At 39.2% G+C, this 18,242-nt stretch overlaps 1 protein-coding gene across 3 annotated transcripts; it reads left to right on the forward strand.

Moving 5' to 3' along the window:
* Positions 1-69: 69 nt before the first annotated feature.
* Positions 70-15,351, forward strand: TMEM267 (transmembrane protein 267). Of its 3 annotated transcripts, none has more exons than XM_063320615.1 (4): positions 70-182; positions 2,821-2,968; positions 4,389-4,776; positions 12,378-15,351. In XM_063320615.1, the coding sequence occupies exons 3-4, from the start codon at positions 4,453-4,455 to the stop codon at positions 12,711-12,713; spliced, it is 660 nt and encodes a 219-aa protein (XP_063176685.1). In that variant the 5' UTR covers positions 70-182; positions 2,821-2,968; positions 4,389-4,452; the 3' UTR covers positions 12,714-15,351. The 3 variants fall into 3 exon arrangements, with proteins under 3 accessions (XP_063176685.1, XP_063176684.1, XP_063176686.1); XM_063320614.1 differs by having other exon boundaries at positions 88-182; positions 2,727-2,968; XM_063320616.1 differs by lacking the exon at positions 70-182 and adding an exon at positions 356-775.
* Positions 15,352-18,242: the final 2,891 nt, after the last annotated feature.

An 18,242-nucleotide genomic window follows, 5' to 3' on the forward strand; every position in this document is an offset into this window, starting at 1 on the left:
CAGCCCCGCTCCCCTCACGGGGGGGGCGGGGAGGAGCGACGCGCCTCCCCTCAGCCGCGTCGCTCCCAGACTGCACCGCGGCCACGCATGCCCGCCAGCCCCGCGCCGAAGAGGGATGGGGGCGGGCTGCTTTGCTTCACCTCATGGGGCGGAGGAGGCGAGCGGTGGCGGCCGCTTTTCAGGTGGGAGCGGAGGGCGGCTGGGAGGCTTGGGAGAAGCGGGAGAGACGACAGCGGCGGCGGGCGGCTTCCCGCCTCCGCGGGGTGAGGGGGGCTGCCGAACGGCAGCCCCCCTCACCCCGCGGAGGCGGGAAGCCGCCCGCCGCCGCCCGGGCCGGGTTTCTCCTCACGAAGGTGACCACGTTTTTATATCTTAATGAGGGAAGGGACGGGTGGTTGCTTGAGGCGAAGCGGACCCTTTCCCCCGAGGCATAAAAATTGTTGGCCATCTCTGTGATCTTTTTTAACGTTTTCGCCGCCGCGTGCCTGCCCTGCCTTCGTCCCTCCGGAGTTGCACATGCCGCTTGTGTTTTAATCTTAAATTGGATTAGCCGTTTATGATCCGGATGCTGTTGTAGTTAATGAGGGTAATACATAAACTGCTCATGGGGTTTTTTTCCTTCTTTTTTTTTTGTCTAAGGTGACAAATGATTTTTTTTTTTTTCCTACGCTGGATAGTACTCTGTTCTGTGTCTACTTACTAAATATTTTTAGGATATTTCTTTCAGCTCTTCCTTTTAGATACCCTCAGTTCCAAAGAACTCATTAACGAGAAGGTCGGCATTTTGGTGTCTTGGTCATTAAACGCTTTAATTTACGGTCTCTGATGTAAACAGTCTTAATTAAATTGTGATTTTATGGGGGGTTTGTTTGTTTGTCTGATTTCCTTGTGGCTTTCATTCAGTTTGTTCCTTGATATCTTGGTGAAATCCTACTGATTTAGTGCGTGCTTTTGTCCTCTTTCCTCTTCAGCCTCCTTATACTCTCCAGCCGCAATAATGGATTATAATTATCTGACCAAAAAGTATTTGCATTGTCAGGTCTTCACAGACTGTGTTAGGCTTGAATCTGCTTTTCCATGAGGTAATACATAGAAGATTTGAGCTTTTGTCTTAAATGGTAATCGTACTTCATAGAGTTTCTCATACAAATTAACGTCCAATATAAAATGTTTCTTTAGGAGATTATAAAATTATAAGGGACTATGGTGATCTTTTGACTTCTTGCATAAAGTATATAATTCTACTAATTTAGTTCATTAAATTCCTATATGTATTCACGTACCCGATAACTTCTTGCAAAATTGGGACACAAATTTTGGAGAGCAATATTTCTAAATTATAATTTTGGCCATTGAATTTTTGTTTTGCTCTTACAGCATGAGTTGAAAGGCCTTTTAGTGTCAACTGTTTCCCCAAATGCATATTTACAGCTTTGATCTAAATATCTTCTTGTGTCAGTACTTTATAATGGTAACTGTGCATTTGTTAAAATTATTTTTATAATTTCCTTGTATTAAATTAAGTACATCACCAAAAATTGCATTTTGTGGGTATAGGAGGAGATTATGCAGAACGCTTCATCTCGTATAAAAATGTCATGAGATATAACAACTCTTAAGTGGTGTTACTCTGTCAGCTGTTGTGTGCATGTGTTTTATGTAAACCCAACCTAAATCTTTCCTTCAGTATGTTAACCGGGCTGACCACTTGCACACATGCATGCGTTTTATGGAAACCCAACCTAAATCTTTGCTTCAGTATGTTAACTGGGCTGGCCACCCGTAGGTTTCTAAGCATTTTTGTGTTATACATCTATTTCCCACTGTTCTGTTTTAACAAGAATGTAAGCTCCACAACTATGCTTTCTGAGATTTGTAGGATAGAAAAACCTATGACACTTCATTGTGGTACTTTGTAAACCATCTGAAAGCCATTATTTTTCAGACAAAAAACACAGTTTCTAGTTTTGTATTAAAAATGTTATTTTCAGAGGTTATTTTGGTTGAACAGTCTTGTTTTTTCTAGTATGATTTCACTCTTGATCTGCAGAATATTTATACCTGTGCCGCTGTACCTGGGAATGTGACTTGGTTTTTACACAGGCAGCAGTCATTCTAGTCTATAAAAGACAGCAGAGGCAGACTGTTTAAAATGAATGGTTATGCCATGAACGTGGCTCGTGACTAAGGGTAGTCTGAAGCCCTGTTTTTCCTTTGTGTTCTTCATTCTGGCTCAAAGACACTCATTCACAGATTGTTCTTGTTTTCCAGTTGGCATTGTTACCTTTATTTCATGATACATAATTCTGAAATCATACTAATTTTGGATTTTACTTTTCCTGTATACTTTATGCCCGTGTTAATAATATCCATAGCAAAGTAGTGTAAGCCTACCACAGAACTGATGCAGACCTCTGTTGCTATTTGAATGTATAGGTCTCTGTTTATCTCTTCCAAGGTTGCTAATTGATGGGATGAAATTAAGAAAAGATCCCTGAATATGGCTCATAATTTTTGCGTTATGTGGGAATCTTTCAGGCACAGAGGTACAAGGAATAATCTGTTAAAATAGATCTCTCTACATTTTGAAATGCAGTTCACTAGAAGGCTGGAAGTGCCCTTTTCTGACTTTATGACATTGAGTTTTATTATTGTATTATCTTGTTCCATCTTTATTTGTGTCCTTCCCTTGTTTTATGGTCTTTTTTTCCTGCTTTATTTAACAGAGCTTCTAAGCCCTAGCTGAAATTGATTCTGTGGAGAGTTTGAAGAGCTTTGTGTAGTATTGGTGCTTATTGCTGCATGATTTGATTTCTTCAGGATGGAACAAACGGTGTTGGGTCTTTCCTGCACTGGACTGGGCAGACTGGATTCAGAAAGCACAGAGCCTCAACGCTGAAGCATAGGCCACATTTGCTACTGGAATAAGGCAACTGCAATGGAAAAAATATGTTCTCCCAGTGCCAGGGTAAGTTTGATTCTGAATACTAGTGTGCTTTTTAAAGGTATGTTGCTACATCAGCCCTTGACAGATTGGATTCTTACACAGCTTTTATGGTAATTTAAAATAAAATCTAGTCTGACATGATGGTTATATAGAGGAAAGATTAGTGAGGAGATCACTGTTTGTTCCTTAAAATGGAATTTATTCAGAAAGGTACTTTATCTTGTAAAGTCACCCACCAGAAAGTGGCAGTTCCAGTGTTTCAGGAAATACTTTGTGTCCACATGTTCATTCAGAAGAGGCACAGTCGTGGTTAACAGACTATAAACATGACCCACTTTTTTTCATCCGCGTGGAGACTCCATGTATTATTCATGCTTTCTTCTCCTTTTTTTTAACATTTTTCAAATAAGTGATTCAGTGGGCTTTTTTTTTTCTATAAAGATCAGTGCCAGTAGTCGTATCTTGTGGATAGTTCTACAATAAACAGGCATGTAAATAATCTGGAAGAAACATTTTATATTTTCTGGGGCTTATAATCAATAGTGTGTTTAAAATCATAAACTGTTATGTGTCAACATTGTATTAATTTTTCAAGTCTAGTACACTCATAAAAAGCCCATTTAGAGTAAAAATTTACCTGATAGACTTGTATGAAGAAGGGTTATCAGGATTTAATGAATTGCATAGAAATAGCAACCTCTTAGGAAGAATCCATTTTTAGATAGGATGTAGATTTTGGAACTGTGGTCTGTCTCCATGGCTGCCCAAAAAGACAGAAGAGCGTAACAGTTGGGACAGTTAGAATTGATACTGTCCTTCAAAGACTGCTTCTCAGTGTGTTTAACGTAACAAAGCTAGGGAATACATAATTTATATGAGGAGTTTTATTTCCAAAGTGTTCTTTTTAATGTTATCACAGAAATCTGAGTACCCTGTAGTTTCTTCTTGGGAGTGGGGTTGTGGTGTCTTTAAGATCCTGAACTATTTTTGGAATTTCCTTTGAGATGTCAAGCAGTTAAGGACGTTAATTATTCCCAAGAAACCACCTTGTATGAGAGGGCTTCACAACAATTACAGAACCTAAGTAGTTTTTAAGGAGTTTAAGGTGATTATTAATGCTAATAACAATGCCTTTACTTTCAAATACAACAGACATGTTTGAAAATATTTTGTAAAATTTAAGATTTCAGAAAGTGAAGTTAGAGCTTTCCATGTTACAAAGGTGCCTGTTTTAATCAGAACAGGGTTACGTGTTTTAATTCAGAGCTGTAGTGTTCAAGTCAACAAACTAACTTAATTGAAATAAAAAATTCCCTGGGAATATTAAGTGCAAGCATTGAGTTTGTGGTTTTTGTGCTTAGTTGTGGCTGTGATAACAAATGCTTTGTGCTAATGGATTTTTGTCTTTAATAATTTTCTTTCTGTTCTCTGACATTTACAGAATAACTGACGATACAAAGGACAATGCACAGTGTACATCCTGGTGACATTTTGTGTGCTGTGACATGGTTTTTGCCATGGCATCTGAGACTGACAAGGCCCATGCTCTTCTCCAAACTTTCAGCGCAGCTTCAGTTATTTCTAGTCTGGGTTTGGGAATATTCTGCTTTGTAGCAGACAGACTTCTGCAGTTTTCCTTCATTCAGCAAAATGACTGGCTCCGAGCCTTCTCTGATAATGCAGTGCATGGTGTACTAGGAATGTGGTCCTGGGCAATAGTGATTGGACTCAGGAAGAAAAGTGACTTCACTGAGGTCACTCTGGCTGGCTTCCTCGCCTCCGTCATTGACGTGGACCACTTCTTTCTTGCTGGGTCCCTGTCATTAAAGGTAAGTCAATAGATCAGTGATAGTTTATTTTCTTTCTTAATCACTGTTTACTTTATTGTTCTTCTACTGTATCCTAAACAAAAAAAGTTCCAATGATACTTTTATTAGATAAATTTTTAACAGATATATGGGAATTGTATATTGCAACTGTTAGGATTTTAAAAGCCCTAAAAATATTTTACATCTACTGTTAAGTTCTGCTGCTTACAAGGCTCTGAAAAAAGAGTTCTGAAAGCCCTTGTACATGCTATCCAATGTGTATTACAAAGTTGCTTTGTTAAACAGTTAAGTGCTGCCATGCGTGCTATGTGTATAAAGTGGATTATTTCACTTCTGTTTACAATATGGGGTAGAAATATCTGGAAAACAGATAATCCCGCTGCTGTTTGATTTCATTCACTCCTACTGAGCAGTACATTTGGTTTTAGCCAGCCCTAAATATTTCTCCCACAAACAAGCTATGTATGAGCTGTCAACTTTAAAAAGGCTGTAACAACCAAGGTCAGCTAACTTTGTTATTTGCCCTGTTAGAGGGTCGGAAGCAGAAAAGCATAGAGGGGTCCCACCTGCAGGGAGGAGTGGACAGGACAGGTGACCCAAAACTGACCAACAGGGTATTCCATCCCATCTGCATCACACTCAGTACAAAAGCTGAGGGATCAAAGGTCAAGTCTCTTTCTTTAGTGGCCAGTGTCTGAGGAGGATCCTGTCTGTTCGTCTGCCTTTGATCCCGATCTGAGTATTCCTGACTCCAGATCCAGAATTCAACTCCTGTCTGTCGCTGACTTCAATCTGGGACTTTCCCTGTGCCTGCTGGTGATGTGATTGTCATCCTGGGAGCTGGATACAGTTTTGTATATATTGTATACTTTTTTTAATTATTCTATTTTATTTATTATTTCCTTATTTATTATTATTTTCATTAAAGTAGTTTACTTCTTTTTCTAAACTCGTAAATTTCCTTATCTCTTCCTCTCGTCTCTTTGGAGAGGGTGGGGAGGGCCATCTGTCATTCTGATTGGACAATCCGGCCAAACCATGACAGATTTATTGGCACCCAACGTGGGGCACGACTGTGGCACTACCAGAGTTCTGATAGATGGTCTGAATAGTTTGCACTTTGCGTAAGCTCTGGCTGTGCCAGCCCTGGCCACTGTTCTCTTAGCACTGACCTCTAGATCTCATACCTCAAGCAGACACTTTTTGCTCTCAGCTACCTCTTGGTCCCCATAGCTACAGCCCTGCCCCTCTGCATGTTATCGAGGGTTCGCTTTGCTCAGCAGCACAAGTCCCTCATGGTTTGATTATGCTGGTGTTGCTAGCATATGTATACATACATGCTACTTACTCTCCCCTCACCAGAAATGTACACCCTCACCTGTGTATGGACCTGGACAGGAGAAGGGGAAGATACTGATCTTTATCCATTCAACCAGAGCGTAACTTAAGTTGTTTGACCATTTCACCTTCTTTCTCCTGCTCCAGTTTGCTCATAATGACAGGAAATAGCTCCTAGGAAGCAGAGGAAGGAAGGAGGTGGAGGGAAAATTGCTGTTCTTTGTAATCCTTTCATTAAAGAAGAACAATGCAAAATCATGTACCAATTTTTTTAAAATGTGTAGGAGACAGCTAAATGCATATAGTTGAGATGTAAAAATCAGGCTTCCAATGGGAAAATAGTTTTTGTATACATACAATGTCACAATTTGTTGTAGAGAAAAGATGTTTTCCTATTTGAGCATTTGGTCAGTTTCCCCCTTGTATTTGACTTTGACAAAGAGGGGATCTTTACAGAATCACAGGGTGTTTGTAGTTGGAAGGGCCTTCTGGAGGTCATCTTCTCAAAGCCTGCTGAAGCAGGCTCACCTGGAACCAGTTGCATGTGTCTTGACAATTTTTTCATATCTCCATGGATGTAGACTCCACAACCTTTCTGGGCAACCTGCTCCCATGCACAGTCATCGTCACAGTGGAAATGTGTTTCCCTACGTTCAGAAGGAACCTCCTGTGTTTCAGTCTGTGCCAGTTGCCTCTTGCCCTGTCAGTGGGCACCACTGGAAAGAGCCTGGCTCTGTTCTCTTTACACCCTCACTTCAAATATTGGTACACCTTGATGAGAACTCCCTTGAGCCATCTCTTCTCCAGGCTGCACAGTCCGTCCTTTCTTCATATGCAAGATGTTCCAGTCCCTTCATGATCTTAGTGGCCCTTCTCTGGACCCGATCTCGAGTAGTTGCATGTGTCTTTCATAGTGGGGAGACCAGAATTGGACTCAGCACTCTAGAAGTGGCCTTACTAGTGCTGAGGAGAAAGAGAAGGATCACCTCCCTCGACCTGCTGGCAGCGCTCCGAATGCAGCCCAGGATAGCACTGGCCACCTTTGCCACAAGGTCATGTTGATGGCTCATTTTCAACTTATTCTTCAACAAGTTGAATTTCCTCAAAACTGTGCTACAGCCCGTCAGCCTCCAGCATGTGCTGGTGCCTGGTGTTGCTCCTCCTTAGGTAGTCCCTACTTTTCCCCTTTTCTGTACTTTTTGCATATGTAAATACTGTAAAATTATAAAACTATATAAAGAAAAGGAAGATTAGTTTGGTTGTTTAGTGAGTCTTACAATATTAACATTTTGCTATAGCATTTAAATTTGTAATTATTCTCGTGTATTTTCTTATTTTAAAATCAGTAAATGCAAGTAACAAATGGCTAGTTATTATAAAGTATCGCTAAAATTTTACTGCTGCTTTTTCTTGCATTTGAGATTACCAGTATTTTTTCTTAATTATGACCACTAGATGACACTCTTCAACAATGTCTGTTTAGAAAGTTGAGTATTGCATTGCTTCATAGAATTGAGAGGTCACCTGTCTTTTCACTGCCTTCAGTGAGGCAAGGTTGAATATGCTTACACTTTCCGTGATGGAGAACATCTGTGTGGCCTATCCGTAGTATCCCAAACAAAGCGAATGATTGCAATTTCATGAGTTAATTTTCTCCTGTATTGTTTACTTCCCAAGCAGCTAGCAATTGTTTTTCTAATACTCAGCCTAAAGTATTGATGTTAACACTTAGATCTTGTTTTCTTATTCATGAAGGCCTCTCTGCAGAATACAGCTGATTGCTGTGCTCTCCACAAAAATGTTTTTCAAATCAGAAATATAAGATGTTTCAGGTAGAAGTATAGTCCTTTAGTAGCCAAACTACTAGGAGAAGGCAAGATCCCCAAAGGCTTCTTCATAGTCATTTGCCTACAGACTCCTCCCCTTCCATACATTAACTAGGCTAATAAAAGATGTTTACCTATAAACAACATCCTGTGTAGGTCTCTTGACCCTCACAGCAGTAACAGCATTACTCTTACAACTTGCAAAACCATTATTTAGTCAAGAAGAGACAAAAAGTCTCTTCTTGACTAAATAAATTGCAACAAAATCTGAAGGGCCTGGATTTGTTTTCTGAACCTCTCTGTATTTTTCATGTCTCCTCTGGATTGCTAAATTATCTTTAAAGGGTCCTGTCCCAAACTGTCTATAGTATTACAGGTGAGACTTCATATGAGCCACATAGCTTAGATTAATTCCTTTTAATGCCACATGCATACAACACTTAGTCTTTTAAGAAGAAAAAAAATCTGTTACAGGTTTTATGTCTCCTTGCAATGCCATCAGAGTCTTTTTAGTTTGTGATATAATGTAATCCCCATAAACTTCTCAGCTGTGTTGTTGCCTGGCTAGCTGATTTTAATATGTGATTTTTCTTTACTCAGCTTAATATGATGCACCTTTCAGTTTCATGTTGTAATGTCAGGCTATTGCCTATGTAATTTATTACTTTGTGGGATTCTTTTTTACTACATATTTATTCTAGTTCATCCTGTTTAGATTGCAGGATTGAGAGTAACTGATTTAAGACACTACAGTGTTTACTGCTTATGCAACACATTACGAACTAACTAATAAATTAAGTCTAATTAACTAACCACACCACTGTTACTAATTTATAACAATAGTATTTTTCATATTACTCTATAAAACTCTCCATCATCGCTCTTAAATCTGGTGACGAATTACTTTTTTGAAGTAACCCTTCTATGCAGCACAAGGCAGTATTGCCTTTTACCTCCAGTTGCCACCTTCACACTACTGCAGTCATCTACTCCTGTTCCTGCTGACACAGCTCACTGCTTGGATTATTTGGCTATTGGGCTGTTTTTCACAGCGTCATCGCTATTTTTCTGGAGTATTCAGGGTAAATAGTCACCTCTGGTATTTATATGTTTACTCTGATAAATGCTTGTGTACCAAGTAGCATGTGATCTGCCCTTTTGCTCACTTTATTTTTGCAACGAGTATAAAGTCTACAAAGACTATGCTACTTCGAATTTGTAGCTCTTTGTATTCTGTGTAGTTTTTACTGTGTATTATATGCACACAAGTGTAGAAAAATGTAAGAATCCGCATTTGAAGAATCTGTCTCATTGACTACCTCTAAAGGTGAAAGTTACTGCAGCCTGCCATCATACCCAGCATTGCTGATAAACAACAGCATGATGGGCTGCTCCCAGTGTCCCCCAGGGTTGTAGCCCAAAAACTCATGCTGCAGAACAGAAGTGCAGAAATTACTAGCTTGCTATTTACGACCCACCACTTCTAAAAGTGTAGAGGATGCAGTCAGTGGCAAACAAGATAGTACCTGCAGACATGTGTAGCACAGCTGGTTAATGTGTCACTGCTGACCAACCTGGGCTGCACAGGAGCATTTCTGGAATTAGAGAATAAGCTTTGCAAACACACAATTAATTTAACATTGAATTTATAGATTGGCCTCAAAGCCTAAGGACTTCAGGCTTGAGAAGCATCATGAAATACGAGTGAGGGAGCCCATGTAGTTACATAAATTCTGTGGTGTATCTTTGGGCATTAAAGCAAAAAGTTTGTTTGCGGTCTCCTGCATGCAGTTGTTCTTTCCTGTCTCCAGCTGCTCATTGTAGTATGTGAGAGGGGTTGGTGGAGCAGGAACTTCAAGAAGATCTTGCACCTGATTGAACACTTAGCCAAGAGAATTTGTGTTGTGAATAAATTCTGTTTGCAACAGCAGCCTGATCTCTCTCAGGTAGACTTTCCCCTAAATCTACACAAACTACGATCATATTTTTCCTGGGGGCTTAAGGCAGAAAAGGCTTGTACTATTTATATTTTTTTTTAAGATCTGGTGATTTCTAAAGGCAAAGAAATTTGCCTGTTAGGAGAAAGAGTTTATGTTGCCAAATAGAAATACATGTCTGTCTCTTGCGCTTGGCAACTCAAGGATCTATATGTTCCTCTAGTTACAGAATGTAGAAGAGAAAACAGACTATTCTTCTCTCAGAACTTGGGCAACAGCGTTTCAGAAGCCTAATGAATGTATTGCAATTAGAAAATAGGGTTTTTTCTTGCTAAAATTGAGTGCTCAGGGTTGCTGTATGAACAACCCTGCCATCTGAAATCCTGTATGAAAAAAATTTAAGCATCACCTCCCCAAAACTGGATAAAGATTGGAACTAATACTGATAAATTGCATACATAATTAACATTCAGATTCTCCTTACTCATTGTGGTGCTGTTGGCATCTAACCTCCATCGGGCAGAAGGAAAAGACTTGTTTACACTTTGCCAGTGATTTTTTCAAAGTGCAGAAATAGTGACTAGTCAATAGGATATGTGCCAAAATGTGCCACCATCCAGGGTAGTTTTTCAAAATTAGGCCAGTATGCACTTCTTAGGCTCTTGCTGACAGTAACAGAAATCTGACTATCATTGTAGGGTAGGCGATAAACAATTTTACCTTCCAAGATTTTTCTGCTTCAATCTGTGAACAATCTGCTTGTGTGAAACAGAAATTAAGTTGTAGAAAATATACCCTTTGCACCCATTTAACTTGATTTACTATTATTACAGTTAAAAGTTGTTAAGACACTTTGTGAGGTTTTTAATCCCATCACCTGATTGAGAGAGTCACAAACAAACATGTGATGAGAAACTAACAGAGCAAAGCTTTCTGCAAGCCTTATAATGCTGGCTTTGGTTTAAAGCATAGGTTGTTATATTCCAATGTAGTCCATAAGTTTACATCTCTGTATTGCTTGGCTACAACAAAATTTGCTTACAGAGAAGACAGGGTTCCAAGCAGCTGTCTAAATTATCCATGAAGACTTGGTGAAGTTATTCCAGAGTCCCACTGTAGCTGTTGAATCCTGCAACAATTAACACAACTGAAGCAATAATGGGTTACTGGCTGGTGTCTTGTAGCAATGGTTTGTTTGCTTTCTGCAGTAGATGCAGTGAGGGATGTGTTCAACATAACAATCAGATACGCTGTCGTGTGCTAAGGGTAGGTCTCTGATGCCTGTTGCAGTCTTTCCAAGTGTTCACCAGTATCTAACTGGAGCCAATTAACATTACATCAGCACCTCTGTAGATCTTTTAGTAATGTGCTATCATTTATCATTTCTCCTGTGCTTCCAGAAACAAGAACGTACTTCTTTGTTGCTTAGAAATCCAAAACATTACTTTTTTTTCTTTTTTTTGCTATCTTTGGATTTGTGGAGTTAGTTCTATCTGTTCCTAGTAAGCACATCTGGAATATTATCTCCAGTATGTATATTAAATGGATAATTATAATTTCTTAAAATGGCTAAATTTAATCTCAGCTTCTAGACATTCACTTTAATTAAAGGCAAATATCAGGCTTTCAGCTGAGGTAGTGTTAAACAAGTTGTTGATATAAAAGCCCCAGCCACGAATGATTCAGATTTTGGCTTCTGAACTTGTCTTTTGTCTGTCCATAAAGAATACTGTGTCAAGGCAATCGAAATACATGTAACTTAGATCGTATTTGTATACGATATTTGTGCACTGGAACAGGCTGCCCAGGGAGGTTGTGGAGTCCCCTTCTCTGGAGATTTTCAAGACCCGCCTGGATGCAGCCCTGAGGGATGTGCTTTAGGCAATCCTGCTCTAGCAGGGGAGTTGGACTAGATGATCTCTAGAGGTCCCTTCCAACTCTGAAGATTCTGTGATTCCGTGATTCCGTATTTCTGTTGTATTGGAAATTACTGTTCTGTTTAGATACTGTCCAACTGAAACAACTTCATGAGTGCTCACTGTAGTATAATCCAGGATGTTTTTTAAAAGTAAATTCCATTAAAACATGTGAAATATTTCAAGTAAAACATATTAAATATTTCAAAACTTTTGCATGGTTGCTTTACTTTTAATTGTCTTGAAATTAAATACATGTAATCAGTGCGCCAGACTATACAAGTTCCTGTATGCCACATGACTATATGACAAATAACATGCCTCATCCCTCTCCCTCCCTGTTTTGCTGTCAGTAGTGCTTAGTAGGATGTGTGATTCATTTCATACAATAGAGAGACAGGGCAGCACACAGCTCTCATACATCTAAATAGTCATTGTTGATTTTGATCAACTACAGTGGGAAGGAACAGTATGTTTTTTCTTTGCACTTCCACTTAGCCGCTTGATAATAGACCCGTAAACATCCATGAAACATTTCTTATCACGATTGTAGCCATTGCCAATTATATTTTTCTTTTCTGCAGGCTGCTCTGACTCTTCCACAGAGACCACTTCTTCATTGTTCTACTGTGATTCCTGTTGTCGCTCTGACATTAAAGTTTATTATGCACCTTTTCAGGCTTAAGGATTCATGGTGCTTTCTTCCCTGGATGTTGTTTATATCCTGGACTTCTCATCACGTCCGTGATGGGATTCGTCATGGCCTCTGGATCTGCCCATTTGGAAAAACTCCTCCTTTGCCATATTGGCTGTATGTGGCAATTACAGCATCTTTACCTCATCTATGTTCATTTATTATGTATTTAACAGGCACTAGAGAATTAATGTCTATAAAACATGGAATCCACATTGATGTATAAGAATGATGGCTTTTAAAGGATGTTTGTATTAGCACTTGAAATATGCTGTCTGTTTATCACTGAAGTGGTTTCCTTATGTTTCCTACGACTTCCGAGTTAGGCATTTTAAGCCTGTGGAGCCAGTTACAGCTCCTTTGTCAATTCCTTGTGGTCATAGAAGCCTGTATAATGAATGGTAATAATTTTATACCTATACATTCCCCTTGTAAAATTTGTGGTCTTCCATTATAATTCATGTATAGCTAGCTGGTTTATAAAGTACTTAGTCTCTCTCTGTAGTAATTACGTTACGTCTTACTGTCACGGTGCCATTCATCTGATAACCATTCACTTTGGATTTGAATTCTGCCTTTAGATAATACGTTTCCTCTAGGTAGGATTTGTATAGGATTAAAAATGTAAAGTACTATATAAATCCTAAGTATTAGTGGGAATGTAGTAGTGTATGGCACTTCTAAAAAACATCAGTTAGCCTTTTAAATTTATTTATTTGTTTTCCTGATGGACTCCTGTATTCAACTGTTTTAAAAGAAACATGCAACCGCATCTCTTTGAACATTGGTATCATATGGTGTTTCTACTAAATTCTATTCCTCTGTAGTTGCTTGGTACTCAATTTGCAGATAATTACTAGCTATGATTTGTGGTTAGAAAGGAGAAGACAGTTTGGTTACAGTATTATGTATCTTGGACAAATTGCTGAATTTTTAAAATATACTAATTTTGAATATTATTTAATTTGGAACTAAGGAATTTTAGTAAATATTTAAGGATTGTGTAACGGCAAACTTATTTATTACAGTAAAACATAAGCTTTAGGGAAGATGCAGGAATTGCTAAAAATGTGAGTTTGCTTAAAGACCTTACTGCTATATTCATAAACACTATTTTTCATTAAGAAGTGCAAGATCATCTTTATAATTATAAATAAAATGCGTTCTTATTATACAGAAATAGAAATTTTCTCATAAATAAGTTCCTTAAGGAAAAATGTTACTATGTTACAGGTTCAGCTAGTAATTTGCACTGTCGACTATTCAAAGCAACAGTTTCCATTTACAGAAATTTCTCAGAAGTCCCAAAGTGAAAATTAAGCTCTTCTGTAGTTTAGTGTACAAACTGAGAAATACCTGTTAATAATTGTGGTTCTTTCATTTTCTATTCATTGAACTCCATTGCCCATTAAGGAGATGGGGACTCAATTATTCCAGTTTGTGATTAATAGTTATCAAAAGGGATTATTTTTATGGAAGAGCATATATAAGGTAGCATGTGCAGAACTTTAAATTTATCAGAGATTGCAAAGCTTAGGTGATGTGTTGATACTACATTTACATTAGTAAATTTATATTAGTATGAAGTACAAAAAATTACAGAAAATATTAACTGGGATGGCTGCCTTAATGGGTACCAGAGACCTTCTGTGGATGCAAAGTACTAAAGTCTCTCTGCCGCACATTAAGCTAATATAGAAAGCATTTCACCCTTTTAAAATGTGCCCTCCCACAAAAGGAATGAATGCTTATGGACACTTGTCTGACAATACAATGGGCCTGTTTAGCCTTTATTATAAAATAAACAAAAAGTTTTTTTCTTTTAAAGAAGATCTGAAAAGCAGAATAGTCCTTACAGGATTGTCCTCATACTGTCGATTTCTGTCTTCTACAGTATGTAAAAGTTTCCCAGAAACAGAAGGGTCTTGCTGTAGAGCTCACAGAGCAGGAACTGTCTTTTATCCAAAGGCATGATGGTTTAGTAGAGGAGGAGTGTTGCTCGTTCATTTACTTCTAACATGTATTTTAAACAGTCAACTATGACGTGCCAATAATGAATATATTTTGTCCAAGAAGTGAACACTTAAATCCATGTAGAAAATTTTCTGTGTTCTTGATTCATGGTATAATATTTGTATAATTTTGTGCTTTATCCAGATTTGTTGCAAAGGGAAATGTATATAGGAACAAAGTGTAGAATTACACTTTCTCATTTTTAGACTGTAGCTGTAGCATTTTTGGTAGGTATATGTCCACCAACAGTCCTTAAGATTGGTACTGTACTGTTCTAACCATGCTTAAGGATCAGTTAATGGGTACATCTTCAGCAGTTTAAAAACATGTATTTTCATTCTCTGTATTTCCAGCGATATTTGTGGGTTTTTTTTAAAATAATTTTCTGCTGTATTGCAAAATACTGGTTTTCTGGTCATATTCATATAACAGTTCTACCACAGCAATAGGTAAACACCACTTAGAAATGCATTAAGGAAAGTAGCACGCACTTGTGACACATGACTTCTTTCCCCCTCCCTCCAAACAGACATGGCAGAGTCTCACGCCTCTTCCTGACGTTTAGGGAACTTTAGTTCAGGCCATTGACAACTTTTCAAGGTAAACTGACACATTGCATGTAATGCTGTAATTTGTAGGTAGCCAGATTAGAGAACAAAGGAGATGTTAAATATTTGTTTTAGCCTGTGTCACCTAGGAGATACACCTGCCTATTACAAATGAATTGCCTAACAATTCCTTACCAGTATTTCATGTATATTTCAAATATATTGGTATTTCCAACTATGCATTGATACCTGCCACGTGTAGCAAAACCACGGCAAAAATAAACCAAGATACTAAAAACGTAATGAATTTGTGCTTTACTGCGTGCATTGCAATAACGAGTAAATGTGAAGTACAAAAAGCATGTGAATTACACAAAAAATTGTTAACAAACTCAAGCTAATAATTTCGTGCACAATGTATGATACATATCACTAAATTATTAGTTGTTCCAATTGTTCATTTACTTTGCTAATCTAAACTTTTTCGGTGTATTTTCAAGTTGTACTTAAAAAGTTGAAGAAAGCATGGGTTTTTTCTGATGTAATTTTTTCTTAGAACTGTGCTGCTTTTTTTCCTGCTTTAATACATTGCTGCCGTAAAAAGCTGGTACTACTAATTGCCAAGTTGAAAGAAAAATGTTAGAATGTTTCTTCTCCCTCGTCCTCTAGAAATAAGATAGGATTTCTCCTAATTCCCTAGTGGCCTTAACATAAAAGAGTGAACACATTTCCTATCAGTTTATACTCTAGTTTAAAATGTAATCTGTATTTTCACGTGACTGCTGGTACCATTTTTTTCTGCAGTCAAGTATATTGTATCATGTGCCTTTAATAAGTGAATTATTTATAATTGATGCCATGATACAAGGAGAATGCTGGTGAGTTTGAATTAAACTGAAATAATTTTAACAGCCAGGCCACGGGTATTACCTTATTATCGGAAGAACATTTCCTTTGCTAATGGAAATAAAGTTCCAGAAAGAGAGAGAGAGGGAAGAAGTTAAAATTCAGTCTAAAGGAAATGTTAGTGCATAGTAAATTTCAAACACATATTTTTCTTCCATCAGCTACTGTCAGTATGAAGCTAAATGGTGAAATGCATCAGAAGAGTACATTTCTGTTTAAGTAATTGAGGCAGTCTAAATTCTGAAAGCTATGCAAATTTATTCAGGGCAGGGGAAATTTTCTGTTGCGTTACACAGTACAGGCTTTGATCACCTGATAATTTTGAGTCCATGAGCTACGTTTTGTTTCCCTGCTACAGGCAGACCTTGCATTGAAACAAGGTAAGAGCTGTCAGGTTAAAGTACCATTTGCATTCATTACAAAAAAACCAGTAGTAACACTTTTCCTCAAAATAATAAGTTGGTGCCTTCAGTTCTTTCTTACAGTTCCCCAAATTTTATGTCCTCTACACGGAATTATGAATTTGAATGCTGTATTGTAGAACTGTCTTCTGTTACTTAAAACTCAGAGCTCAGTTGTCAGGGGTTCCATGGGACGTTCCCATGGAGGATAAAGGAGTTAGTGAGTGCTGGGAGTTTTTCAAGAATGTTCTCCTGGAAGCACAAGAACAGTTCATCCTCATTAAAGATGAGGGAAGTAGGTGGAGCAAGAGACCCCCTTTGGCTTAACTGCGAGCTTCTGAGTCTGATCAAAACCAAGAGAGATGTGTACCAGAGGTGGAAAAGCAGATGAACACCCATTGAGAAGTACAAGGGCACTGCTGGGTGTGCAGAGATGCAGTTAGAAAAGCTAAAGCTCAGCTCAAATTGAAATTGGCCAGAGATGTCAAAAACTACAAGAAAGCATTCTTCAGGTACGTAAACAACAAGCAGAAACAGAAGGAAAATACTGACCCACTGTTAAGCAGGAGAGGTGAATTAGTCACCAACAACGCTGAAAAGGCAGAGGTTCTCGGCACCTTCTTCACCTCTGTCTTAACCAGCACTGTTGGGCCCCAGGCCTTGGGAGCAACAATCCAGGTTGATGCAAACACAGATCCACCGTCACTGAAGGAAGAGTTGGTATGTCAACTATTACAGGAGATGGACCCCTACAAATCGATAGGCCCTGACAATATTCACCCAAGGGTGTTAAGAAAGCTGGCTGATGTCATTGCAAGGCTGCTCTCCATAGTCTTTGAGTAGTCATGGAGGTTGGGGGATGTCCCAGAAGACTGGAAGAAGGCTAGTATCACCCCCATCTACAAGAAGGGCTTGAAGGAGGATCCAGGAGACTACAGGCTCATCTGCCTTACATCAGTCCTTGGGAAAAATATGGAACAACTCCTCCTGGAGCTATCACAAGTCAAATGAAGCATGTGATTGGGGAAAAGCCGGCACGGATTTACCAAGGGCAAATCATGCTTGACAAATCTGACCACCTTCTACAACAAAGTAACAACCTGCTTGGTTGATGTGGGGCAAGCAGTGGACATGGTTCACCTGAATTTCTCCAAGCCTTTCGATACGCTTCCCCACAGCCTCCTCCTAGAGAAACTGATGCGTTAGGGTCTAGACAAGTGGTCTGTGCAGCGGGTGGGGAACTGGCTGACAGGCCGCACCCAGAGGGGGGTGGTAAACAGCTCCTTTCCAAGCTGGCGACCTGTCACAAGTGGGCTCCCCCGGGGATCGATACTGAGCCCAACACTGTTTAATATCTTCATAAGTGATCTGGATGATGGGATCAAGTGTACCCTGGTGCAGTCTGTTGATGATACCAAAACGAGTGGGGAAGTGGACACTTTGGAAGGGAGACTCACCCTGCAGGAAGGCCTGGATAGGCTGGATGGGTGGGCTAAGAAGAACCTCATGAGGTTCATCAAGGACAAGCATGTAAGGTCTTGCACCTGGGAATCCAGGAGTGCAGCACAGGCTGCGATCTACCTGGCTGGGGAGCAGCTCTGTGGAAAGGGACCTGGGGATGCTGGTGGACGAGAAGCTCAGTACAAGTGAACAATGTGCTACAGCGGCAAAGAAAGCCAACAGGATGCTGAGTTGCATCAACACAAGGGCATCACCAGTAGAGATAAAGTCATTATCCCACTCTACTCAGTGCCATACCTGGAACACTGTGTTCATTTTGGTCCCCACTATGCAAAAAAGATGTGGACAGGCTAGAGAGGGTCCAGAGAAGGGCCACAAAGATGATGACAGGACAGGGAAGCCTGCTGTATGAGGAAAGGCTGAGAA

This window comes from Chroicocephalus ridibundus, chromosome Z, assembly GCF_963924245.1.
Source record: "Chroicocephalus ridibundus chromosome Z, bChrRid1.1, whole genome shotgun sequence".
NCBI classification, from domain to species: Eukaryota; Metazoa; Chordata; class Aves; order Charadriiformes; family Laridae; genus Chroicocephalus; species Chroicocephalus ridibundus.

Excerpts from the sequence above, each read along its gene's own strand:
- TMEM267 (XM_063320615.1), top strand. The coding sequence starts at position 4,453 with ATGGTTTTTGCCATGGCATCTGAGACTGACAAGGCCCATGCTCTTCTC. Across the intron at positions 4,777-12,377 it reads CTGGGTCCCTGTCATTAAAG|GCTGCTCTGACTCTTCCACA; the intron begins GTAAGTCAATAG and ends TCTTTTCTGCAG.